At 41.9% G+C, this 27,126-nt stretch overlaps 1 protein-coding gene across 8 annotated transcripts in view; it reads right to left on the bottom strand.

The window, feature by feature from the left end:
- Positions 1 to 27,126, bottom strand: part of Cald1 (caldesmon 1) — a 170,940-nt gene that overhangs the window by 47,696 nt on the left and 96,118 nt on the right. The window contains exon 1 of one of the 8 annotated variants that reach the window (XM_063250522.1): positions 23,758 to 23,973. The exons of 5 other annotated variants lie outside the window; for them this stretch is intronic. In XM_063250522.1, coding sequence (XP_063106592.1) covers positions 23,758 to 23,807 — 50 coding nt within the window. In that variant the 5' untranslated portion in view covers positions 23,808 to 23,973. Of the gene's footprint in view, positions 1 to 23,757; positions 23,974 to 27,126 lie in introns of those variants that run through there. 2 more of the 8 variants (XM_063250523.1, XM_013158643.3) reach the window with 2 other exon arrangements.

Raw genomic sequence — 27,126 nt, 5'->3', positions numbered from 1 at the left:
CAAACTTGTGGATATTTTATACTTAGAGTGATCTAAAACCTTCAATTTTAAGGTGGGGCCGGTGCAGTTCCTGTATTCCCAGTACTCCAGGAGGCTGAGATAAGGGAATGGCAAGTCTGAGCCCAGCCTGGGCAGTTCAGCAATTTAGGAAGACCCTGTTTCAATAAAGTAAGATAAAACTTCAGTTTCAGACCCAAATTTGAAATAATCACGTGATACAGGATAAAAATCCATTACATCACATGGTTGAGCTTCAAATTATGATACCACTATCACATTGGTAAAATCTGACAAAAGAAAGTAACTTAAAAAATGAAAACAAGATGTACGGAGGTGGAGATTATGAGCCTGAGACTAATTAAAGGGAATCCCCAAAAGGGAAAGTGGCCGTGCAGCCCTGCTGACGGAACCGGCATGCGGCCTGTGGATACTGCCAAGTCAAGTCACATATCCTGTGTCAGATGAGTGAATTCTCAGCGTCCTCTCCAGACAGGCAGTGCTTAAATGTGGGGAAATTTATGGATCATGGATTTTTGTAACAGGCTTTTATGATCCTTCCTTCCCCGAAAAGTGCCCTCTGGAGCTTTTCTGCTTCCACTCTCATTTTTCTTAATTGGAAAAAGATTTACTATTCATTTCCTCCTTCCCAGTTTCCTCCATTCGGGTGGCACAGCCTCCCCTGTCTTTTCTCCCCGCTGAATCCTTGATCTCTTCTTCAGAGACAAAAAGCTCTAACAGAATGATAGATACGACACTGGGGCATGGTTTCCAGCACTGCCGGCGAGGAAGTGACTGTCATGTGAACAAGAAAGCACATTTGGAGGGCTTGCAGCCTTTGACTCCAGAGGTATCACAGGAGCTAACCTAGCGCCCACCATCTACCCTCCACGCGCTGGAACTGCTCAGCCTTCTTTATGAGTGAAGGACAGACTTTGAGTGGAGACAGGAAATGGAAAATGAAGGGACATATCCTGCGTGTTTGGGTCTTTGGAAAGAACGCTAATTCTTGCAGGGGAGTTGGCAGCCAACCACTGCTCATGGGTCCAGCCTCCCTACTGCTAGGAAAGGAAGTCAAGGAGTCTGCTCTGCTCTTAAGTGCTCCGAGTTCTGCCAGGGGAAATCTTACCTAAGACCGGGTCTGCTTAAGGAAAAGGGAGAAAAGCAGATGCCCACTATGATGTGGTAAAAAGCCAGCATGGCCAAACCAAGTCAAATAAAGCCTGCCTCCATATTTAAAAGCATAAATAAAGTAAATAGAGGATCCATATAAAATGTAAATGCTTTAACAGATAAAGTAGAATTAAATAACCAATCATTCACAGGCATGCTGATGGAATTAGAAATCATCAAAAGCTTTAGACTCAGGAAACTAGGTTTCTGAGAGGCAAGCGTAGGCATCAGAGAGAGATTCCTGGACAACATTTACAGGACGTGATGTGGATTTTATCCACCCTGGATCAGCATGTTTCTATCCAATAGTAGACTATCAGAGAAGGCTTCTACTTTCTTCTGACCAGACACTAATACAATTGTGAATCCTTTAAAACTGTTACCTGATAGAGGAGGTATTGCTTCAGCATGCAGATGACTGACTTTAACATATTTTCTTGGTACAAATGCAAAGTTACATGTAGGGTTTCTAATCTTGTGTACATTTCTGTCTCGGACCAATTCACTTATCTATGTGGAACCTCATGTTGGAAAAAGAATGGCTTATTCAGCTCAGGTGGGACCTCATGGTGTGAGCCTTGACAGGGAACAGACGGCTGCACAGGGCCCTGGATAACTTGGTACTCTCATAGGCAACTGACATCAAAGGAGCTGTTATCAGTGCACCCATTCAACAGGTATTGATGGATTGTTCGCTCTGTTCAAGCCACTGAGGCAGAAGCCAAAATGCATAAATTCCAGGCAAAAAGCTTATAAGCTGGCAGGGAAGCCCAAACCTGTGTAAGGATATAACTGTGATAAAAAATTACAGGAGACTTTCAGATGATGCAGTTTAAAGTTTAAGAAAGAAGAAAACTAGCTAAGGGATCAGAGAAGGCTTCCTGTGGAAAGAGGCATTTGAGGCTGTCTTTTTAGGATGCATAGGATTTGGCACTAGAGAAGTGAAGAGGCCTGGTCTCCATATCCAGCTCAAATGGCAAGACTGCACAGTCAGGAAACATGGACACGGAAAAGCAAACAATTCAGTCTGGCTGGGGCTTAGAGGCAGGAAGAGCATTCATGGAGCTCTCATTGTGCCTGGTGCAAACAGCAACATAGCTGCTCACAACTGGGGAGAGCAGACCAATCATTTTACAAAGCTTCAGGACAGATGCTCTCCCAAAGCCATGGCCCTGTGGAAAGGAGGCAGCAGAAATGGAGGATTTCTAGTTCCCAACTCCACTGCAGATGTTTCATCTCACTCTGCAGCTTTCCTTAAGAAAGAAAAGAAATTAGGGCCAGCCACCCAGTATCAAGGGCTCCATAAATCCTAGCTGCGAGAAGAGACTTCAGTCTTACAAATCCTGCAATCACGTAGAACAGTAGCACTGCGGAGGATTCCTCTGTAGCCGTTAAGTCCAGGACTTCCATCTTTCAGAGTGGAATCGTTGACCTTGCTCTTCTTGCTGCTGCCTCCTCTCTCCTCCTGCACTCACTTTGCACACACAGAGTTAAACTGGAGTTTCAACCTCTGCTTTTAAATCTGACCCCAAGTGAGATCCACTGCTGTGAGAAGTTGACATGATCACAGGCCCACAGAGCAGAAGCTGTTTCAGAGACGCTACTCCACTCAAACTCCATATTGGATCCATGGTAGCCTGGGATCTGAGAGGTCAAGCGTCACAAAATGAGAACTGGTCAGGTCTCTAGTCTTCCCCAGACCCAGTACCTTTTTCACATACTTTCTTATGGTGTTGAGCAAACCAAGAAAGAACCTCTGTCATCTCAGCCAGAGACTGGCCAGCCTGCCCCGTTTGTGTAAATCAAACTGCCCTGGGATGCAATCATTTCATACTGTTGGTGGTTTTCTATTGCAATGGGAGAGCTAAGCAATTATGAGAGCACTTGCACAGCACACAAATTGGGCCATTTATGAAAAACTCCACTGTGGTCTGATCTAAGCCAATGGTTTTAAAACAATTTCTACTAGTGTGCTCTGATCACTTTAAAAATGGAACATATACCACTAACATCCATATGTACATATTTACATATTGATAGATGTATATTTATAAATTATATATGCATAGTGCTCTTTAAATGTTTATACATATTATAAAATGTAAATAGAAATTTGAAAGGATGGAATGACTGTGAAACAAACTTATGGTTAATTTATCATATATATGTGTGTATATATATATATACATATATATATACACCATATATATTATACACATATATATGATATATATGTATATATATATATATATATATATATATATATATATATTTGGTATCAGGGATCGAACTCACAACCTCTTGCTTGTCAGGCAGGTGCTTGTGCCCCTGAGCTAAACCCCCAGCCTGTATTATTTTTTAAAATAAAACCTATTGGGGCTGGGGATTTAGCTCAGCGGCATAAGCGCCTGCCTTGTAAGCAGGCAGTCGTGAGTTCGATCCCTGGTACTGATAAAAACGAAAAAGACAAAAAAAAATACATAAAATAAAACCTATTTTAGAAAACTCTTGGTTTAATCTCTTGTGAGAAGCAATCTGAAAGTGTGGCTCTATGTGAGCTTACTTCAGCATTAAGTAATTTTTTACAAAGCTCCTCAGAGACATGTGTGTACAAATGGAAGGAATAAATCATTTGTGTGGCATGTTCAACCATAACTAACATTAAATTTTTCCACCAACCATGTTGCAATCTGCCTAGGAAATTTATGTCAATCAGTTGTTCATTCAAAAGTATACACAAGTTTTAAAAATTATTTAATAATAATTGCTTTAAAATCTACTAAAATGCGTCAGTTGGTAGTTTTAAAAATAGACTTAAAAGGTTATTTCCAACATGAAATGTCAAGAATGTGATGGTCTTGTTAAGTTACATGTTTACATCTTTTTCAACAACAAAATCACATGACAAAGAAGGAATTTTCCAAATGATTTCTCTGCCAAATGTGTTTCATCTGAATATGAAAATATTTTAAAATGGTTGGTGATGATGGTTGCACACCTCTGTGAGCACACTGAGAGCCTCATGATTGGATGAATTTTATGGCATGTGAATTAATCTCACTAAAGCTGATTCTTTAAAAAGAAAAGCAGTTACGTGCCTGCCTCACTCCACTTGGCAGGCAGGTAGATGGAAGAGTTTCCCACAAGTCCCCTTCGTGAGGGTTCGTTTAGTTTGGATTAGACAAGCCTCCCCATCTGCAAATTCACCGACTCCCCTGTCTTCCTTTGTCTTCTATCTTCATCTTGTTCTCTTGCCTTGCAGGTTTTTTTTTTGTTGTTGTTTTGGGGTTTGGGGATCGAACTCATGGCCTTGTGTTTGCCAGGCAGGCCCTTACACTGCTGAGCTAAACCCCTGGCCCTTGCCTTGCAGTCTTTGATCTTGCTCCTACTTAGGACGCTTTTGCCTCTTCCCTACCCTGTCTCACAGTCATCTTATCATCCCTCAAGGTGGCTCAGATGCCATCCTCTTCAATCCTGGATCAAATGCACGGGGCTTGTTTTCTAATGTGAAATCTCTTTGATTGTTCCAGGTATTTTTCATGGATTGCTTTTTTGCTGTTGTTCTAGCACGCTTTTTGAAAGCATGGGGCCTGTTTTGTATACTTTTAGCCCCTCTCCTCAGGGGTGCCTTGCATACAGTAGATATTTAATTAAATGAGTCATTTTAGTAACTGCATTCAAGAAAGGCAAGTGGCTTGAAAACACCAAGCAGCAGCACCTTTGAAGGATAACTAACACTGAATGTGAGCCATTTCAGCAGGGCAGGAAATGCTGTCTCAGGTCAGGTTCATTGTTGTGCAGAGCTGGGACAGAAATACATTTAAGCAACTTAGGAGTGATAGTTGCAGTTTTAAAGTGAAGTTTAGAGACAGAACAGTAATAGAAAAAATATAGGAGACAGAATCTCAGTGCTTCACTTGAAATTCCTCTCAGTTGCTTCCCTCCAAACCCATTTATTTCGAACTGTGGCCCCCAGCACGGATCGCAGGTTTTTATCTTTTCATTTTCACGTTGTACTGCGGCTAGGAGACTGAATGTTAATTCCTTCTTCCTTTTAGTATACACTGATGCCTGATTGGCCATGAATTTTGTCTAGGTAAGTACATGGTACATTGTGCTCACTGGTCTAAAATGCAAAAACTGTAATGGATAGTTTATAAATATATTTCTTATACTACTTTGCTCTGTATATGGCATTATGTGGCAGTTATAAGATACGACTGAAAAATACAGTAAAGCCTCTAAGTTAAAAAACTGTGACAGCAAAAGACACATTGCCATTAATCCCTTCCAAAACACTCCTCCTGGTTTTGAAAACATTTATTGCATCATTCTTGCCACTTTCTGCAGCACTTCTGGAGTCCTCTTTCCTGAGTGTCTTGAGTCATGCTGTCATGGCTACCTCCATGTCCTGATTCTAAACGTTTACTTTTCATCGTTATTTTGACTTTGGGGAAGAGATAGAAGTTGCACAGCCCCAGACCTAATGAATGAATGGGTGAGCACACACTGTAGTGTTTTTATGAGCCCAGTCTGCCTTCCCATTGAGTGTCCCTGGGCATCAGCATTCACTGAGTTTTGATCACACCTTGTAAAGGCACTCATGAAAGTGGACTCCCAGTAATGCTTTAGAAAGTGGCACAAACGACAGAATGAGTGTGTTTTTGAACTGAGAGGGAGTATTGTGAGTGGAATTGATGGCAATGTCTTCTACTGTAATAAATATTTTTTAAATTAAAATATTTATGGTATTTTATGATTACTCATGCTAAGAACCCAATGGTTATGGACAGAAAAGACATTGACTTTGCAATGTAGGCAATAATCAGGGACTAAGGTCAAAGTCAATCAAAGGTACAATAGTTTCCAATCAGATTGTGGACTCAAATTTCAAGAGTGCAAGTACGTGTGCATGCACGTGTGCCACTCTGTGTTTCTGTATGCATGTGTGTATGCAGTTGTCTGTTTTATCATCTGGCCTTGGCTCAGCTCAGGAACAGAGCAGCTGTCTGTTTTCCTGCAACCTAGGGCATGCCTTTTCCCTTCTGTGATTCCTCCTCTATCATTCTCCTTTGTAAATTTCCTATATTTCTCTGTATTCTCTCTCTCTTCTTACTATCAAGACTGGTGTTGCCTTGGACTTTTTGAGATGTTTGTGGAAAGCAAAACTAATTCAGCTCAAGTACGTAAACTAAGTTTATTTGATTATCCAATCCTTAGAAGTATTTTTATGTACTCTAGCCCAAACTGGTTTTATAATTCAGCGTTAAAATACCTCACAGTAACGAATTCTACTGTATGCTGAGCTGTCTGGTCACTGTTACATTTGACTTCTGAGTTAGGTTTTTGCATTAATTTAACCTACTTTGTGACCTAAACTTACTTGGGGAAGGGGAGGGATTTTATGTAGTTCAAAACTTTACTGCTTGTTTATTTGATCAAAATATCAAATGGACAGTTTGGTTCAGTTGTTAAACATCTCAGAACATGATGTTGACTGTGCGTGGTACTTTTAATCCAGATGTGTGTAGCTGTAACTCCAAAATGACGTTGTATTACGGGTGTGTGCTCTCTGGACCTACACTGTGAAGTGTGCAGTGGTCCGTTATGCAGTAGTCCCTTTTACATGTAGGACACAAGTTCTGAGACATTCTGGGGATGTCAGAAACAACAGGGAGCACCAAACCATACTGTTTCCCTATGACAAAGTTTAATTTACAAATTGGACCCCGTAAATTTTAAATAATAATAACTAATACGTGATGAGAACAATTATAACAATATACTATATGAACGTTATTTAATGTTTATGAACCATTAATAAGGCAAGATAAAATACAATGAATTGCTAAATACAAACTTAAAAATTAGTACAGTAAAAGACATACTGTTTCTTTCTAAATATTCCCCCTTGCTTTGAGCTTTATCATCCTTCTTGCCACTTTCTGAAGCAGTTCTGAAGGTCTCTTTTTTTGAAGAGTGTCTTTTTGTGGCTGCCTTGATGTTCTGAATAGATTCAAAATGTTTACAGAAATTTCTGTCAAATAAAAATAATACAGTGTGTCCACATCTACCGTATTCACCAAATCTGGTACTGTACGACTTCTGGCTCTTTCTCAAGGCCAAAAATAACCGTGAAAGTGAACGCTCCCAAGTTAATTCATGACACTGAAGGAGCTGCAAAACTGCAACTAAAGACACTCTGAAAGAAGACTTCCCAAAGTATTTCTGGCAGTGGCAAGAATGACGGGATACGTGTGTTCAAAGCAGGTGAGTGGGTGCTTGTGGGTCATTAACCACAATATGTCTTTTACTGTAACAGTTTTTTACATTAAACATTTACCATATGCTTCGATCACACCTTGTACCCATTAGAAAAATGTTTTCAATTCCCTTTTCCTTCCTCAGACCCACTTGGAAAATTCTTTAAAATATCCATATATGCAGATAAAGAAAAAAGTTTGGAAACATTTAAATGTTTTCAGGGTCACGTAATGATTTGTAGACGACTCAAGAATAGCAGTCACAAATTTCAGCCTGTGTCTCTTTTAGTCCAACTGGGTCATTGGCAAGTCCATAATATGAAAGCAAGAATTATGCATTCACGCTCTTCCTTGCTCTGGACTCTCTTACAAGTTTCAAGAAAACATTTTTCATTTTTTTGTGTATGTCTGAAATTTTCCATTTAACATTTTTGGGCCAAGCGTGATCATGGTAACTGAAATCAGGGGAAAGACCACCACAGGTAAAGGGGAGGACACTGTTCATACCATCTTATTTGACCTCACAGAGAGCTCTCACCCTAGCCACACCTTCCTCTTTGAAATTCTCTGCCACCATTTGTTTTATAATTTTCTTTGTGTCTTTCATTGGGCTTTTTCCTCTTACTTTTTTTCTCTTACTCAACATACTCTTGCTGGGCATGTCTCTGTGCCTGGCTGTCCACGTTCTACATATAATTTTCAAGTGCAGCCTGATCTCCTGGATTTCCAAATGACCATTTTCCTTAATAATGTAATATTCAGTCAGAAAGCCCAGAGTAATGAGTTTTTCTAGATATTTGACTAGTCCATGAAATTCCAAATTCAAAGCTCCTACCAATGTTGGTATTATACTCATAGCCTACGTTTCTGAAGATGAGTGACCTTACAATTTTGTTTCAGTTCCTGGGTTATATTATCTTATCCTAGATACAGCAATTTTGTAACACCAGGATGTTTAGTTGGCTTATTATTGAAAAAGACAAGCAAATGGAGAGTCGTTTATTAACTACATTTAATATGAAGTGATGAATAACTTGCAGAGACACAGAAAATATTAAAAATACAGCTTTATTGCTTATGACTTTGAAATGGATATGCTATTTTCTACTGCTTGGCACAGTATTTCACTCCTTACATGCACGGGAAATAACATTTAAACAGTACCCATGTGATTTTGGTTGAAAGCACAATTCTCTTACTGTTGGGATTTTAAACAACTGGACTAAACCTACCAGCCTGAGAAGAAACCTGTCTAACTTGTTTATATATTGTATTTTCTTTAAAGGTTTCAAAATGTCAGGAAGAACAAGAGCTTGGTGCGTTAGGGAGGTGGATGATACAAGAGAGGATGCATTCAGAGTAGCGGGTCTCAAGGTTATTAATTTTGGCCGTGCATTAAAGTTACCTCAGGGAGGTTTTAAACATCCTGGCAATGCCTGTGCTGTGCCCCAGACCAATTAAATCAAAACTGCTGGGAATAAGAGCCAGGCTGCTCCCCACACGCGTCCAGTCTGCAGCCAGGTTGAGAACACTGATTCATAAGGAGTGACTTAGAACAGTCAGGATCAAATGCAGTTATGGTAAAAGGCAGCGCCGTCATTGAGAAAGCAATCTCGAGAAGCCACAAGCAAGCATTTGTGGTGGGGGAGCACATGGCTCACTTGTTCTTATGACCCCAGTGCTAGGCATTTGGTGGCTTTTTCTTTTTCTAAACGGTGGTAATGTCATTGTGCAAATAAATTCTTAAAACATATGAAGCACTGCTTAAGTATACCCAGAAGTCTACTCCTTGTTCTCTTCATGACCAAATTGGACGGAATCTGATGCCACCTTCGAGAGGATTTGATCTGTAACCTTAATTTCTCAAATGCTGAAAACATCATCTACCCGCAATTCCTGTCTTTTCCAATCATGGACAAACCTTGTCAGGATGATATTGTCAAAGCTCAGTTAAAGAGCTGTGAAAAAAAAATCATTTTTTAACAGTCTGTTTTACAGAGCTTGAACTGTGAAAAGAGAAAAAGCCAAGTCAGGAGTTAGCCAAACCAGCAAAGTACCTGCCAAGCCACACCTTATCCTCCTCAATCAGCAAAAATATCATCTGCCTGACTCCCCCAGCTCACCCACGGGAGCGCCTTTATTCCCTTATTAGGGCACTGGCTGCTGCAAGCTGCTCCCATCGGAGAGCCCAGGAGTGGCTTCCACGATGTGTGCATTTCATCACGGGGAAAAGAGGGGAACAGACTTGGGGTGGGGGGCGGGGTGGCTGGGAAAATTAAATCCTCACTGTATGGAGGAGATTCCATTTCGGGTAGGCTATAATTATGGTTTTGGAAAACAAAACCCAAAAAAGAAATTTTTTAAAAGGCCAAACCCCAAAAAACGCAATCTTAAATTTTTCATAAAAATGCATTTTTAGAAAGGGTGTTTTTACTGGGTGTGTTAGCGCATGCCTGTAATCCCAGCATTTGGGCGACTGATGCAAGAGGATCAATGCAAGTTCAAGGCCACCCCGGGCTATATGGTGAGTTCAAAGCCACCCTGAACTACACAGCAAGAACTTGTCTCAAAAAAATAAAAGAAAAAAAAGGTGCCTTTGAAATTTAGAAATGCAGTTGAGGCTACAGTACTGGAATGCTCCTAGGGAGTCAAATACATAATCTGTGAACATCTAATCTTCCCTTTCAAGAAGGCTGGGGCTTAGGTGTCCTCCAGTGGTCTTAGTTCTAAAATCTAGGGGTATAACTTGTTTTCTTTTTTTTTATTATTATTTATTTTTTGGTGCTGGGGATTGAACTCATGACCTGGTGCTTGCCAGGCAGGTGCTTGCTTATGCTACTGAGCTAAATCTCCAGCACCTTTCTTTCTTTAACTTAGAGCAAAATGAAACCTCGGGTTGCCATTGTGTCTTTCCTTCTTGTGTACAGGGCTGCCTTCCTATGCTTTGACCCTGGTCCTGGCTTACATTTTCTTCCTCCTCTCACAGTGGGCTCCCATTCACGCTGGAGTTTTTCCTACAGGTTATTGGTACAACAGGAAGTGCTTCCAAGTCAAGATGAGTCATCCACCTGTTATGCTTTGTGTCACTGGATTGTCCTGTTAATTCCACTATGCTTGGTGGCTAAATTCTTTTGGGAGCCACCGCCTGCACTCACAGGCACTGAAGCACTAATTGATGCAGCTCTTTTACAAAAGCACTTTCATCACACACAGGATCTAACTTGATCTTCACACTGCTGGTGAGAAGGATATTATTTCTATTTCTGTTTCACAGTAGAGGAAATAGGCTGAGAGCCTGGCTGAGCTGTACTCAGAGCCAGGCCATCACTGTCATTTCTGGCTTTCTTCTGTCTCCAAGATGTCAAAGTTTGTGCTTTCCTTAACTAAGAAGGTCTGAAGTGTACCAGAAAGCATTTGAGTCCTCATGTTCCAGATGTCTAACAAAAGGTATTTGGGCATTTGGGAAATGATAGGAGACTCCAGGAATCACCTCACTCTCCTGAGCATGGGCTGCTGCTACTGTTTTCCCCAAAATAAAACTTAGTTAGAAAGTAGTTATCCTTGAAAACTAGAGATGAAAAGTGCCAGTCCCATCAGCCTACCCTACCCTCACCTGCCATAACAGTTCTCTTGCTCAGTGTCTGTAAGTCAGGTGAGGCAGGGATAGGCAGATGGGCTGGCACCTTTGATATCTAGTTTTCAGGGCTGTTTTCCAGCTAGATCTTATTTCCTGGGAAAGAGGAGTACTGATGAACAACTAACTCACTGCTAAATTTTTTACTTGAAGTTGTAGATTTGCCATTTCTAAGGCTGAAACAGCCAAAAAATAAACAATTAACATTGCTGACTTTTAACAAAGGATGTACAAGACTAGCCAACCTTGACTTCAAATGAGTGAATCAAACAAATGGTTTAAAGGATGGGGAAACTTATTAAATGGTGACACCTAGCTGTGCAGTTCTTAGTAGGTTCTATGGGTACATCTCACCCAGTCCTTACAATCACACTGAGCAGACCTGTCTGTTCTTATTTTAGATGAATAAACCAAACCCAGAGAAGTCAGTCTTTCACAAGACTGCATCGATAGCATTTTAGTTACTACCTGACTGGTCCCAAAGTCTGGGCAGTCTTGGTTCTAAGATCTAACACATCTGAACCCAGGCTGTTATTCATTTTTCTTTCTTTATAAGAAAGAAAGAAAGAAAGAAAGAAAGAAAGAAAGAAAGAAAGAAAGAAAGAAAGAAAGAAAGAAAGAAAGCTGTATATACCACAGTTCACTCATTTCTTTCCAGGTATTTTTTCTCTGACTTTGGCAGGGCAGGCAGCTTACAAAGTAAGCTACAAAGAAGTTCAAAATCATAGAATTTATTTTCTTTTCATTGGAATACCAAAGTCATGGGATATTGATAACAATGCAGTAGAGGAGTTGCTAGTTTCATTGGAACCCAGGTCTTCTCCTGGTAAAAGAGGTCAACTCATGACTTCTTTCTACGGGTCAGGAGGTGGTATTTAGTACCTGGTAAAGGTAAAAGGTTATGGAAGCTAAACACTGTTTCTGGATCCCTTTGGTCCATTCCCTCGAGCCCTGTCCTCCTGGAGAAGCTTGCTCATCAGGCAGGATCTGATGTAATAACACAGTCACTGCCAGACTCACCCACTCAAAGTCCAGAGGCTAGAGCTTTGGGAACACACACAGAGAAACACACATTCATGTTCAGCAGGAGAGCCACCAGGAGCCCATCGTTACACACCCCTAGGCAGGAAGTGGACAGTGAGCTAACCTCTCTTGCCTCATCTTCCTCATCTGTAAACTGAGATAACAGTGCTTTGCTCCAAGTGTGGTTGGGGATTAAATGAACTAATATTTGTGAAGTACTTCAACTGGTGCTTGACGTGCAATGAATCCTATGTGACTGTTAACTACTTTTATGATTTTGTTATTAGCATTATCAATCTTATCATTTTCTGGGAAATAGGTCCTATGTTTACCTGTCTTTCAGGGTATGCCTTTGCTTCCAAACAAGAAGAGGGAATTGGCCAGGAAGATTTTTCCAATTCCTTTTCACAGATCATCTTAAACCCATAAAAAGGCTGCAAAATGCAGAATAAGTGTGGGAGAAATTTCTTATTTCTTGTTTTTTGCCCCTTAATTGACTTCATCCTTTCTTTTTTTGAGAGGTAGATGATGGATGAAGATAGTGATGGCTAAAAATGCCCGTTAAACGGAACACTTTTCATCTCTTGTTTTCTGTATCTCTGTCTTGACCCATGTCACTTCTCACCAATATGCAGACGGACATCTATGCCGGGAGACCGTAATCTCCCTGTGCAGACAAGGCAGGCGTCCCCACGGGAGGGGACCAGCCTCTCCTCTGTTCTGCTTTGGGGTCAGCTTAGCACTCAGCCCTCACACAGGTTGATGGGTCAGAACGTGAGACATTTGGTTGTGATTCCCACTGGAATGGTTTTCACATAGTGGCTTGTCAGGGAAAGACACAGCTGTCACCATTGTCCCATGCTCTTCAGCCAGCTGGCATTTCAAGTCATTACCCAGCTAATGACTTATGAATTAAACAAAATGTCACTTAAAAGGTTTAAAATCTTTCAGTACTTGTCATGCCTTGTGTCCTTCAAAAAACTCAGCATGTTGATGACCATGACCCCCAGTACTTCCAAAGGTGACCTCATTTGGGAAGAGGGTCCTAAAATCAAGTCATAAGCCTGGATTATAATCTCTGAAGACTAATGTCCTTGTCACAGGGGATATCTGAACAGAGACAGACAGACAGACTTGCAGAAGGCAAATGATGTGAGGGGACAAGAGGACAACACTGTGTGAGGACCGTTGAACGAGGTACCCGCAGGCCAGTGGAACCCTGGACATCGCCTGAAAAATCACCAAAACCAGGGAGAAGCCTGGGACATCTCCCTCACAGCCCTCAGGGGAAGCAACCCAGCCTGTGATCTGTTTAGAGATTTAACTTTTGTAAAGCTGTAGGTTCCAAACAAAACTGAGAAGGCCCAGAGATTTCTCACATCCCTCCAGTCCCACAGACTCACGCCTCCCTGCGTGGACATCCCTGCATTCATGACCTGAATGAGCCTCCAAGGACTCTGTGATCACCCAGATTTACATCGGGGTCTACACTGGGCCATTGTATCCTATGAATTTGCAATGCTGTGCATCTATAATTAGAGCACCCATACTGTGGCCCTCCACTACCCTAAAAACTCTCTCCCTCTCGTTCTCCCTCCTGCAATCCTTGGTGATCACTGATTTTTTTCCTGTTGCCATAGTTTTGCCTTTTCAGAACATTACACAGTTGGAATCATACATCATGCAGTCTTTTCAGATTCTTTTGCTTAGTATGAATTAATGTCTCCTCAATGTCTTTTTATGACTTGACAGCCCATGTCTTTTCAGTGCTGAATAATATTCCATTGTCTGGATGTACTGTAGTTTAGTTTACTCACTGTTCACCCACTGAAGGACATTTATTCACTTACCTATGGGAAGATGACCTGGCTGTTATTTTAAGGCACTCAGTGTGTGGTACTGAGTTAAGACAGCCCTAGGAACCTAACATACCACTCAAGTTAGGGACTGAGTTCTACTTTGTTCATAAAACATTTCACAATAATTTCTAGCACCTTCTAAAACTGTTTATTTATAGTTCATTACATTGAACCAGCAGCCTGATTTCTTAAGATGTCTTCTATTGCAACTTGTAAATTTATCTTTGCCTATGCTCAGTTTTTACTTCTGCTGTGTTCTTTTTGTCTTCTGGTATCTGGGGATCTTTGTTAATTTATCTGCAGCTGTCAGGCAGGTTCATAAACCTGGAGCCTGCATAGGTTTTCAAGGTCACTTAGATCATCAGGATACTCCATTCTTTGAGCATAGGGATTATGTACATGGTCTCCCTTTGAGCTCATCAACCTGGAGATCCAGGAGAGTTACACTCATAATATTTCCCTACACCAAACTGAATGTCCGAGCAAAGTCAGACATTTAAACAGGGTCAGGAGGAAAAGCAAAGATTGTTTCTTATGGTACAAGTGTATATATACCCAGGATAGTTCAATATGTGGCTACAAAGCTGTTTCCTTTGGAGCAAAGAGATGGTACAGACCTCCTGAGTGCCCTTTACTCGGTGAGGTTAAAAGCAAAAGTCTGTCCAGGCCCTTTTGTGGTCAGGGAGTAATCACTTCTCAGAAAGTCAACCACAATGAGAATGCAATTTTCATAGTAGACCTCTTCAGGACAAAGGAGGTTTGACCCATTTATGGAGACCTCAGCACACTTTAAAATATGGGAGATAATGATCATATTTGTTGCTCTGAATTTATTTCTAGGAAGTCTGCATACTCACTTGTGGATTCCGATGCTCAATTTTGTCTGCTACAAAATATGCTGACATCCTTAACCCTCAGTATCTCAGGATGTGACCTTATTTAGGAAAAAGGTCTCTGCAGAGGTAATCAGGTTGAGATGAAGTCATTGGGGTGGGACCCAATCCAGTATGACTAATGGCTTTTGGAAGCAAACACAGATGTGCACAGAGGAAAAGAGAGACAAGGGCACGTGAAACTGTGGAAGCACTAAATCACACTGCCACAAGCCATGGGACACACGGGGCTCCCAGAAGCTAAAAGAAGCAAGGCAAAATTCTTCCTCTGTAAGTGTCAGAGGGAACATGTTTTGCTGACACCTTGATTTCAGATTTTTAGTCTCCAAAATCATGGGGCAGTTAGTTTCTGTTGTCTCAAGTCACCCAGTGGACAGTGCTTTGCTAATCCTGAGAAACAGTTGGTCACTTGTGCTTTTGTGAGTACCCTCAGGTTCATCTCCTACGCAGTCAGTGCATGCCATTAATGCAATCATTGTAAATCACCTCCCTCCTTCCTTTTTGAGCAGTTACTAAACACTAGGTACTATGCTAACCATTTACATATATTTTCTTTTGCAGATGAATAAACAGAGAAACTCAGAGTGATTAAGTAACTGGCTCACGGGCACACAGTTAAGAAAATGTTGGCACTGGGATATCAACTCAAGCTTTTCTGAATTTTAAGTCAATATTCTGAGTTCAGACTCACCTCACCTGTCAGAGCACTTAGACTGGTGGTACTTGCTGGCAAACAAGCCCCTACATTTCCTTCCTAATACACCTATTTTAGATCACTTTGAAAAAGCAGTAATTGTATATTTTTGCCCCAAAAGTCAGTTTTTAGCAATTGTCCTGTAACAACAGAATTAGCCAAAATACAGCAGTGTGGAGCCTCATTTTAAGTAGTATTTGAAACCAAACTCTGAGGTGAAAAGCCCCGATTTTCTGAAAAGTAGAATGTTTTAATGAATGCCCATTTGGCACAAACTGGGTCCTGCTGCCTTCTGCCTGAGCCTCAGCCACTCTATGGCATAAGAAGTACTGTCATCTTGTGGTGTGACTCCCTTTTGGGAACAGGAAAGCCAGAGAGAACAGGGAGGGAGGAGAGCCACCCTCATTAAGCAGCCTCTGGGGTTATGCACTTTTGTATGCCTGGTTTTTCTTTCTAACCTTCAGTAACTCTGCAAGGCACACAGTATCTGTATTTCCCGGATGGAGAAAGTAAGACATGGTGAAAGGAAGCAAGCTGCTCCAGGTCACGTGCTCAGTAACCAGTGTGACTTGACACAGACGTCTGAGTCAGAACATCCGGCCCAGCTTCTCTTCTGTCAGGTTTCCTGAGAGTGCCAGGTGTGTGCTGCAGCAGCACCGACACTGCTCAGTCACACTGCAGAGGCGGCCTTTCAGGGGCCAGAGCTGGTGGGTCCTCGTGAGGGCCACCCCTCTTCTGGAACAACCCAGGGCTCTCAGGACCCTTCACCCCACTCACTCACTGGGAGGCTGTGTGAACATTCGCCTCTTTGATTCAATTTTCAGGCATATCATTCACATTTATTAAACAGCTGTGGTAACTAAACAAGCGACAAAGGTCAAGAAATCAGCTAAAAGCTAGATTTAAAAACTGATTAAATTTTATGCTTTTTAGGTGTTTTCCTCTGGAAATACAAGGAATACAGATGAGCAAGAATACAGATTGTGGGGCACTGCTGAACTGTGTAAATGACGTTTCACTTTTTAAAGAGCAAAACCGGCAAGTTTATTTTCTTTGGAGTGAGCAGACTCGAAAGAATATATTTTCTCTATATTTTCTACCAGGTGCAGGCTCTGGAAAGGTGTGTGAAGCTCTTGGTAAGGGGCAGAGTATGTCCGTATCCAACATCCGCGGGCTCCCGCATGGCTCACTGCAGGGAGGAGTCTCCGGGAGGCAGAGCCTCCAGGGAGGAAGTTACATCATCAGGTGCTAAGCTGCACATCCAGAAGGCTCCCTGCAGCCTCAGACTATCATATAGATTTGTAAGAGGTGACTGGACGATGGAGCTCATAGTAGACCTGCAGTTAGGAGGTGTGACCTGGGTGGAAGGGTGGGGTGCGGGTAGTCTGGAAGACTTTATCTGCGTTACAGCTCCTTCCTTAACTCTTTTCTGCTGCCATGCCATGATCTGCTTTGCCTCTGCAATGTTCCTCTGCCATGCTACCTTGCTTTGGAGCCAGCAGATTATGGATTGCAATCTCTACCATCTTGAGCCAAAACAAACCTTTCCTTCCTGTGTATTAGTAATGAAGAAAAATGACTAAGACATCAAGATTATGCCCCTCCAGGGGCTATTGGGACTCCAGCCTTTTCCTGTCATTTTCTTTGATTTCTGGCTCCCAAAAGGTGAATTGGTTTCTTCTACTAAGCCCTTCTACCATGGATGTACTCAAAGCAAGAAGATACTGGATACTCTTTTTTTTTTTTTCTTTTTTGGTACCAGGGATTAAACTCATGACCTCCTGCTTGCAAGGCAGGCGCTTATGCTGCTAAGCTAAATCCCCGGTGAGACTCAATACTCTTAATCTGTGAGCCAAAATAAACCATTTTTCCCTGTATCTTGATTACTTCAGGCCTTTTGCCACAGTAACAGCAAGCTGACTAGCATTACTAGCGGTCAGTCGCAGACAGATGCAGACAACACAAAGGAAGCTAAGGGAGCAGGCAGTCCTGCCCTGTAGGGCAAATGTTTGTGGAGGGAGTCAGGCACTAAAAAGGTCAGCAGAACTTGAAAGAAGCATTCATTTTAATCAACTGACTCTAGTCAATGTCTATGTGAGGCAAAGTAAAAGTCACTGGAGGAAAGAAAGCACCACATTTGATCTAGAAGTTTATTGCCTTAAACCTTTCTTAGTAAAATCATCTCCTTCACTGATTAGTTTTGTTTGACGTTAGTTGTCTTTAATAAAAAGTGGTTGGAAAAACAGTAGAAATTAGTGTTTATAAATCTAGCAGATAAGACGAGGCGAGGCATGTTCCCTCACAAATTGATTCTGGACTTAAAACCTATCGACCACCTAGCTACTTTTTTGTTTTCAAAACCAGAAAAAGTATTTCAAGGCAGAGAGGTTAAGGTGACCGGGCTGAGTCTCTTAAATATAAACCTACTTACAACACCACAAACAAATGTCACTGAGATTTTCACTCATGAAGTTGCGTCACACTGAAGTCTGTTTAAGGATCCCAGCTCTATTAAGAACATACGGTTTTCCTGAGTTGTTCCTCTGATAGTAGATTTTAATTAGGAAAAAGAAGGTTATTTAGCACTGATGTGCATTCCTTTTGTACTTCATATCTTTGTACACTTTAGTACATGTCATTACACTGGGTGTCCCTGTTCACCCAGTTGCAGGTAGAACAGGAAATTCACATCTCTGCTTTATAACTGTGTTGTGGTAAACTGAAGTAACTTTCTGGAGATCACAGCACTGATTACAGAAGAAGATTGACCAGAATCGAGAGCCTTTGGCTCCCATAAAAAAAAAAAAATGAAAACCAAAAAACTTTCCTCCAGGCTGACCCTATACCCAGCAGGGTGGGTGGCCGGCCACAGGCTAGCAGAGCTTTTTAAGCTGCCCCGGAGACATGGACTAGAAAAACTATGGTCATGTGATAGGTTCAGCGGTTTGCATACTTCAGTTTGTGACTTGTTTGCAGTTTATGAAATCCTTCTAGTGAGTCATGACCAGCATTTAGAAATGAAGTCGAGTGGTATAGAAACTGTCAGAGGTAATCATACGTAGCTAGGGAGGATGAACACTGTTGATACATGGTACTGGCTTGCAAAGTAAAATGTTTTGAAACGAAAGTCAAGAACAGTGTCCTAGACGACATTAACCATGGAGCTATACTTCTTGTGCAACAGACCTGGGCTATGTGTGCGTGGCAGATGGTAGGTGGACAGACAAAGATGAAGCAAGACTTACTTAGTGGCTGGGAGGTTAGAAGATGAGATAACCTCGAGGTCAGAGTCTGGTCTTTGTCCTTTTTATGTTTCTGGTGCCCAGAACAGTGGGACTGACTAGCACAGGAAACCTTCAGTGAATATTTGTTGAATGAGTGGATGGAAAGGAGTGAGGTTTACAGACTTTCTTTAAAGATTTCTTTTAAAATTTCGATAAGGCTTGGAAACGAATCCATGTAGCACTACATTTAGGGAGAGCCTTTCCCAAAACTTTCCTTTGCTTAATAAATTTAATTTAGGAACTTCAAATATCATTACACAGGGAAGTTGCAATCTCAGGTCAACTAGTCCACAGCCACCTTTTAAAATCAAAGATATATTGGTCTAGAGAACTAAAGCTACATTTCTGTGGGAAAACATGTCCTCACTGTCCAGTTTGGAATGTTAGGAGCAAATAAACTTCTAGAGGACACCAGAGCTCCTCCCAGCCCCTACTCCTCATGTTACTGCCAGAGCTCCACAGAGCCATTTCTGATGGTCATTGATGGACTTTATGTTGGGAAGCAACATCAAGTGAGGGCTCATTACAAAGATTAACAAGTCAAAGGTAAGGAGAAGAAAGGCCATGCAAATAGCATCCACTGTGGTCATCAAACACCCGACCTTAAAGGGAGACACAAACAAAAAGTGGAGAGCACCTCCATAAAGGTTTAGATGATCACCCCATAAGCACCCCAATTCAGCAACATCTTTTTTAAATTGCTTAATACATGCATAGTGCGATGAACTGTGTTTCTGCCTTCTTACTTTTTATCCATGCATATTTACAATTTTACCCTTCACCTTTAAGAAGCTTAGAAGACTCAAACATTTAAAACCTATCTTTGAACTCAAAAGTGAACAAGAAGGCCAGTTTGGTATGCAAACCAACAGTTGCAAAATAGACATGCCCTTTGCATTATGAAAGAAAGGGCTCCTCTGAGCAGACTATTGATTTTTGCTTTAGTATAGCTTTAACTCCCAGGTTTCCTGATATTCTCAGCTTTAGCAGAATAGAGTGGGACAGTAGGGACATGTGCAGTTCCAGATGTTAAAAGAGATAAAAAGGAATCAATAAAGAGATAGAAAATGTCACATAATAATTGGGCCTGTTGGGCTAGGGGCATAGCACAGTGGCACACTGGTCATGAGTTTGATCCCTGGTACCAAAAATGAAAAACACAATAATAATAATTGGACCTGTTTGGGAATACTTTGAGGTATCACTGTTTTACACTTGGTTGAAAAATCACCTTCCTATATGACAGTGGTACAGGATAATAACATTAGTGGTAGGGACGTAGCACATGTCCTTTTAAAGTTCTTTGCCCTTTTAAAATCTCTTCTCCCATCCCTTCCTCCTTTTCCCTCCCATCTTTTGGTTCACTTCCCATATTTCAAAGATCTATCTTGCTATTTCTTACCGTTATTCTTTATTTATATGTTGAGGTTTTCATATAAGAGAAACAATGTAGCATTTTAGTTTGTGTGTCAGATTTACTTTACTAAATATTGTGATGTCAAGGAACATTCATTTTCCTAGAAATGAATCAGGTTTGTCCTTTTAATGGCAGAATAGTACTCCATTGTGTATAACTACCACATTATTTATTCATCTATTGATGGACATTTTGGCTGCTTTCAAAATTTAGCTATTCTTAACTGTACTGCTGTAAACATGGGTATGCATGTATCACAATACATATGTGAGTATCTTTATATATATATATATGTATATTTATATATATATTATGAAAAAGGGTCTAAGAGATGTAGGGAAGGGGAAAGAGAGGAAATGAGGTTAAAAAGAACAGAGAAATGTCATGTATATGCACCAACTCCCCATGATGAATGTAATGACAATGTACTATAAACATGCACCAATTCAAAAAATTTAAAAATGGGAAGCCACTTCAAAAATGAAAAAAAAAATTCACAATGACAACTTCCAGCAATGCAATTCTTTCCAATGCATTGTAATATTGACTTCAAGAATGCCAAGAAAAGGCTATTGTGGAGCATGGCTATAATCCCAGCACTTGGGGGGCTGAGGCAGGAGGATTGCAGTAAATTTGAAGCTAACCTGGACTACAGAGTGTGTTCAAAGGCAGCCTGAACTACACCTTGAGGGCCTGTCTCAAAAAACAAAACAAAACAAAAATGGAAAGAAATAGTTTCCATTATTATTTACAATTTAGCATGGAAAACTGGAATGCTGCATTCCTAGATCACATTGGATAAACCAGGTATTCTCAGGTCTTTCATAAATCTGAACATTTTAAAGTGCATTTTTCTCTCATTTCTGTGGAATCCTATAAAATTAAGCCTACAATATTTTCAGTTTAGTTCCTTCAGAAAACAGAAGGGTGGACTAAATAATATTCCTTATTTCCTTGATTCCATGGTCTAAAAACTTACATGCCTTTCCACATTTGTTAGAAAATGTAACCCAAGAAGAAAACTTCCAACTTTCATCCCAAGGATACTAAAAACACTCCTCTTTATAAGAAATGTAACTCAGTGGACTGAAACATAAATATTCATAGGAAATCCAAAATCTTCTCTCAAGTAAATTTGCTTAGGGTTTTGGGAAAATGATAACACTAGTGGTGAAAATATTAGACTGCAAATGACAGCATCTCTCCATGCTCCATGCCTTTACTGGGAACAAATTAAACACACCTTGAAATCTAAAGAACTGAACAGCCATTCACACCTGCTCCTGAAAATAACATGGCCCTTGTGTAACTCTTGGTGTTCAGGAATTTTAATGTGCCTCATAAAAAAATTACTGCCAATCTTGCTCTGTAGGTGATGAATCTGAGATGAATTATCTGATGGCAACGCAAAGGAATTTAGAGGTCATTTGGTTGGCGTTAGTGTTCAGTAGACTATTCCTCATAAAGCAGAAGCTTTGTAGGTTCAAATGACTGAAATGAAAATGTGAAATAAAAGTCTGAAATGAAATGAGTTTGATTTCTTCAATAAGAAGAACATTAAAAACTATTTTCTGGCTGTCCGCACCATTTCGGATGCTGAAGATTCAAAGATTCAAAATAGTTCCTGTCCTCAAGTGAATTAGCCTCTATCACAGGGAAGACCGACTTGCTCTCCACTAACTTTAGTTCAAGGCTGATAGAAAGATGGACAAAGGTCGTAAGAGCAGAGAGAAAGAGGGATAGAGGAAAGCTCAGAGAGAAAGGCAGAATTTGGTCATGGAGTCAGAAGCAGGCAGAAATTCAAGGGTATGTATTCTCTGAGAAGGGAACAGAGTGGGCAGAGCGGTGGAGTAGCTTGTAAGCGGTGTTTGAGAAGCAGCAGCGCATGATTGGTTTAGCGGGAGCAGGCGGAGGTCAGTGTTGGAAGAAATCCTGAAGGTAGAGTGTGGAGAACTTTGCGTGGTGTATTAAGTAAGGAAAGTAGGCTTTATCCTCAAAGAAAGAGACACTAATAGTAGCAGAAAGGGGATAGAGATGGAGGCCAGGGACCAGATGGGAGGAAATTACAATCATCCAGGTGGAAGGCAGCGGGGGTTGAACTTCAGGAAGTGATCCAGTAAGTGGTGAAGAATAAGATAAACATGGAGAACTAAATGGATACAACCACAGGCATGATGGAGTGGAAAAGAGAGCCAGGACCAGGAGTGGGAGCGGAAGGGGACCATGGAAAGAGAAATACGCTTGTAAGCTCCGCTGCAGAGCAGCTGTGAGACCTGGGTGAGCTCCTTACTTCCCAGGTGCCTCAGTTTCCTCCCCTGAGATGAAGGCACTCAGCAAGATCAGTGGCTTCTGGATGCCAAGGAAGCTTGGTGGAGAGAAAGGGCATGGGGGGAGGGGAGCTGGGGGTGGGAAGATACACAATGGGCTGTGACTGGACCGGATATTGGGAATCTGGTGCTCTGGATCCAAGAGCTAGTTAAGCAGAACGTCTAGAAACAAGACACTTTATAAGATTAAACTTGATTTTTTAAAAAACCTGATAAACACTGGACTGTACAGACAGCCTCCCAAGACTCCTTGAGCCATCGCACAGATACTGTGATCCCAGAAACCTGATAATGTAATGGACATGGGTCTCCTGTTTAAGACCCCATTGAGTTCTGCTTATTTAATTAACTGTTGCACAAATGCTGGAACAACAATTGTCACTCTGACTCTGAGCCAGAACTCTCAAGCCTGGAAAGGACTTGCTGAAAGGCCACTTGGTGTTCTTACTCTTGCTGGACACTTCTTCCTAAGGCCCAGTACGTTTTTTCAAACCTCATAGCACCAGTGTGAACATGGCCCTGGCCCCTGAGATTAGAGACGTGACTTCCCCACAGGTGGCTCTCTGATTGGGGTAAGTCAAGTCACACTCTGGGGCTCCACTTTCCCCTCTGTGGAAGGCAGCATTGTTGCAGAGCCTCCTAGAGGCCCCCTTGCTTTCTTCCACATTCCAGGATTCCAGGATCTTACAGCCTCGGAGCCTGTTATCTGAACAATTCCCTGATCAATAGCATATGCCCTGGGTCCCGTACAGTCTGGGTCAGATGATCAGTTTACCGAGGGCTTTGGCTGTTTACTTTAGGGATTGGGCAACGCGTGGGTCAGTGAAATGTCCTGCAAACGGATCCCTGGGGGGCAGAGAGCTCAGGTCTAAATTAACTGCAGATTTTTTAGCAACAACAGATTTTTAGCGTTGTGGATCAGTATTTGGAAGAGAAAAACCCACGCCTAGGTAGAAATCCCTGCTAAGAAGGCACCATTAAAACGGAAACAAGGACCGCCATCGAATCAGGACCAGCAGGCAGTTGAGACCAGAGAATTTCAGGGATCCAAAATTCACATACTCCTGCCTGCCTTTCCTCCTGCTGTCTCCTCCCCTCCGACTCCCACAATTTCTTTGAAACAATACTTTTGTTGGGAGGCAAAAAAGGGGAAAGAAAGAAAAGAAGAATGGGAGAGGGAAATGCAGACTCACTGGGAGAGCGCGGCCAGGCTGCGTCTTCCGTGGGACCCGGTTCCGAGCATGTCTGCAGCTGGGCAGGGCCGGCGCGGTGCGGGCGACCTGGCTGGGGTCAGGGCGTGGGCCCAGCCAGCGCACGGGCCATGCTGTGCGGCTGAGCGCCTGTGCGGGATGCTGGGGCTCTCCCTTTGTGTTAGCACTGTGGTCTGTCCCTGTGACGAAAGTCTGGGCTTGTCCTCAGCTAAATCTACTCCTCCCCACCCTCTCCCTCCACACAAGATCATCAGAGAGCTGATTGTTATTTTGTACTGTAATCTCTCTAATAGAAGCCCATCACGTTTGGATTTGAAAGGCACGGATTCTGACTGCCGGGCTGCAGGGGCCAGAATCTCCAGTTGCTTTTCAGATGAAGGCTTTATATGCTTAGCAGTATGAAATAACTACGCATTCCAAGGTAAGCAAGTAGTCAAAGGAAAAGATCTTGATGCTGCGCTCAGACTTTTGGAAGAGTCGATTGTGGGATTAGGAAATGCATACACAACACGGTTCTGACAAGATCAATAGAAATCAGCCCCCTGAAAAGTTCACCCGGGTGCAGTTCTCAGGCCCTCATACTGAGCTCTGTTCTCAATTAGTATTGGGTAGAAGGCTTCCAAAGCAAACAGCTCCTACTGAGAAATCAAATCTGAGAGCCTCCTCTTATCCCTTTATCCAGAGAAAGATGCAAGACATAAAAATGCAAACCAAATGCAAAGGATGAAGACGGAGACAGCCTTCTCAGTGACAGGGCAGACCACGCAGGGGGTAGGGTGCTTGCACCCTGCTGAGAAATGAGGGTGAGCCCACCTGGGAACATGTTGAGACAGCAAGCACAGCTGTCCCCACAACACCCACATAGTGATCTCATCAGCCGGGCTGGGTGAGGGAGGCTGGTCAGCAGTGCTTGGAGAGCACCCAGATTCCAGCCCCTCAGGAGGGGGCAGTGTTGATCCTATCTGCAGATGACACCCAGGTTGGCTACACTTATGAATACATTTCCTCATCTCTGACAGCAGCGAGCACAGTGATGATGGGTGCTGGGATACCTACTGAGCTGCTGCGCATGGGACTGGCATTCTGTCAAATGAATAGAACAGTGTAGAGCTCCCCAAGGTAGGCTTGGATTATTCTTTTGGTAAAGAGCAGAAGCAGTGGACCATGTACACTGAGAGCCCGGCACACAGAATGGAATGAGCTCAACAACCTCCAAGCACAGGGAAGGCTACAATGCACAGAACATTTAAACAACTTGTCCAGAATCATGGAGCTGAGGTACAGCAACCCATCACGCTCAATTTCAATTTAATTAAGTTAGATTAATCACTCTAATCACTTGTTTAAATACTATGTTGTCATCAAAGTCATAGTTTTTAAATATAATTTAGTGAACTGCAAAATTATTTATCTCCATATATCATATTATATCTAAATATTATTATCTGCATTATCACTGAAAATATTTGACTTAAATGCATAAGACACAGAGATGTATTTGGGCTCCCACATGAGGATGTAAATATTCACTCGTAATGAGTTTACTGTTCCAGAACTGTGATATAAACATACATTTAGGCATCCTGCTCCCTTTTCTACAGATTTTTGTTTGCTTAATTTTGTCCTTTCAATTGCTGATAAAATTCCATGATTTGCTGTTGTAGGCAAAATGTTTCTATCAAAGAGGTCCATGTTCTAATTTCGGACTTGAAAATGTGTAACATTACATGATCTCAATCCTAAGGAGTCTGCAGATGTGATTAAGTTGAACGCAATGAAATGGGGGATGATCCCAGATTATTAAGGGGTACTCCATTTAATGAGATGGGTCTTGAAAATCAGAAAACCCTTTCTGCCTGTGACTCAGAAAGGGATGGAGGGCGCTACACAAGAAGGGTCAGAGGAATGCAGCATTGCTGGTGTTGGAGAGGGAGGAGGGGCCAAGCGCCCAGGAATGTGGCAGCTTGTCCTGTTGGGAAAGGCCAGGAAATGGATTCTACCCTGGAGCCTCCAGAAAGGAATGCAGCCCTGCCAACACTTTGATTCCAGTCCAGTGAGACCTGTGCTGGACTTCTGTGGACCTGTAGATAATACTATTCTGTTGTTTTAAACCATTCAATCTGTGGTTACTACACGAGTGATAAAAAGTATAGTACTCCTTTTGATATGAATATGGAACCTCCAAATAATCTAAATACTATAAGGCAAATACTACAACTCTCAACTTGTTAGCCTATTAGATGACTGATACGCTGAGTTAGTGTTCTCTAACATCGAAGAATGAATTCTAGGAACAGCAGAGCTTAACAGCCGAAGATATTGAGGAATCTCAAGGGAGCTTTATACAGCATACTCAACTAGGTGAGGCAGTCCTAAGGCAGGACGAAACTATAATCAGCTAATAAGTTAATAAGTACTGTACTTGGATAACATTAATCCAATGGACAATTGCACGTTGAGTATGAGGTGGGATAAAACTATGGCCAACCAATAAGATTATGGTATAATTGCTTAGATAATATTAAATGGGGAAGCAAGTCACTGTAGCAAGTGTACATGAGTGAACAGGGGACTTTTCCTGAATAGGAGGTTTTGGTCCCCCACCCAAGGTGACTGATGCCTATTTAGAATAGATACTAATATTTAGCATATCAATCACCACTGTTTATCCCTAGGGGAAGTATGTGGATTTATCATTCCATCTTTTGTCTTGAGGCATGACCTTTAGCTGAATGTGCCTTCACTTGCAGTTGTATCTGTGCTGACTCCTTTGAGGGCCATGTCTGACTGCATATAATATTTCTACCTAACTTAGCTGTCCATAATACTTTAACCTTGATAATAAATGTTACCTCCCGATTCACTCCTTCCTAATCCCTGTTGTTACTCCAATTCTGACTTGGCTTGTATAGTTTTGTAATATTCAAGGTTGCTGCTCAGTGTCTGTCTCTCTCACTTCCTTTTTCTGTCCTCGCCCCCTGCCATACGCACATACCTTTCCCTCTATGGAGGACAGCAAGGATGTAATCACCTTATGTTCCTGTGCTGAGATATACAAGCTACTTCCCACTTAGTGAGATTCGTACCTGAGTCAGACACCAGCAGGGACAGGAAGAACACCTACGATAATATAAGACAGGGAGAGTGAAGCAGGGAGATTACAAGTGAATCAGGAGTTCAGGGCCAAGCTGAGGTGGAAAATAACTTCCAAGTGGTTCTCCAAGAGCCAGTGCCTGGAGCCAAAGGGGCAAAACCAGAGGAAGAACAATTGAAAAATTATCTGTGGTCAGTATTCTGTACAGAAACTTCCAAGGTGTGGTGCAGACGAGGGTGCTCAGGGTCTAGCTTGGG

The sequence above is a fragment of the Cavia porcellus genome, unplaced genomic scaffold (genome assembly GCF_034190915.1).
Source record: "Cavia porcellus strain 051 isolate PalLab524CR breed Dunkin Hartley unplaced genomic scaffold, mCavPor4.1 scaffold_6, whole genome shotgun sequence".
In the NCBI taxonomy this organism is placed as follows: Eukaryota; Metazoa; Chordata; class Mammalia; order Rodentia; family Caviidae; genus Cavia; species Cavia porcellus.
Note: the sequence above shows the minus strand (reverse complement) of the source record. Positions and strands in the feature narration are given on the sequence as shown.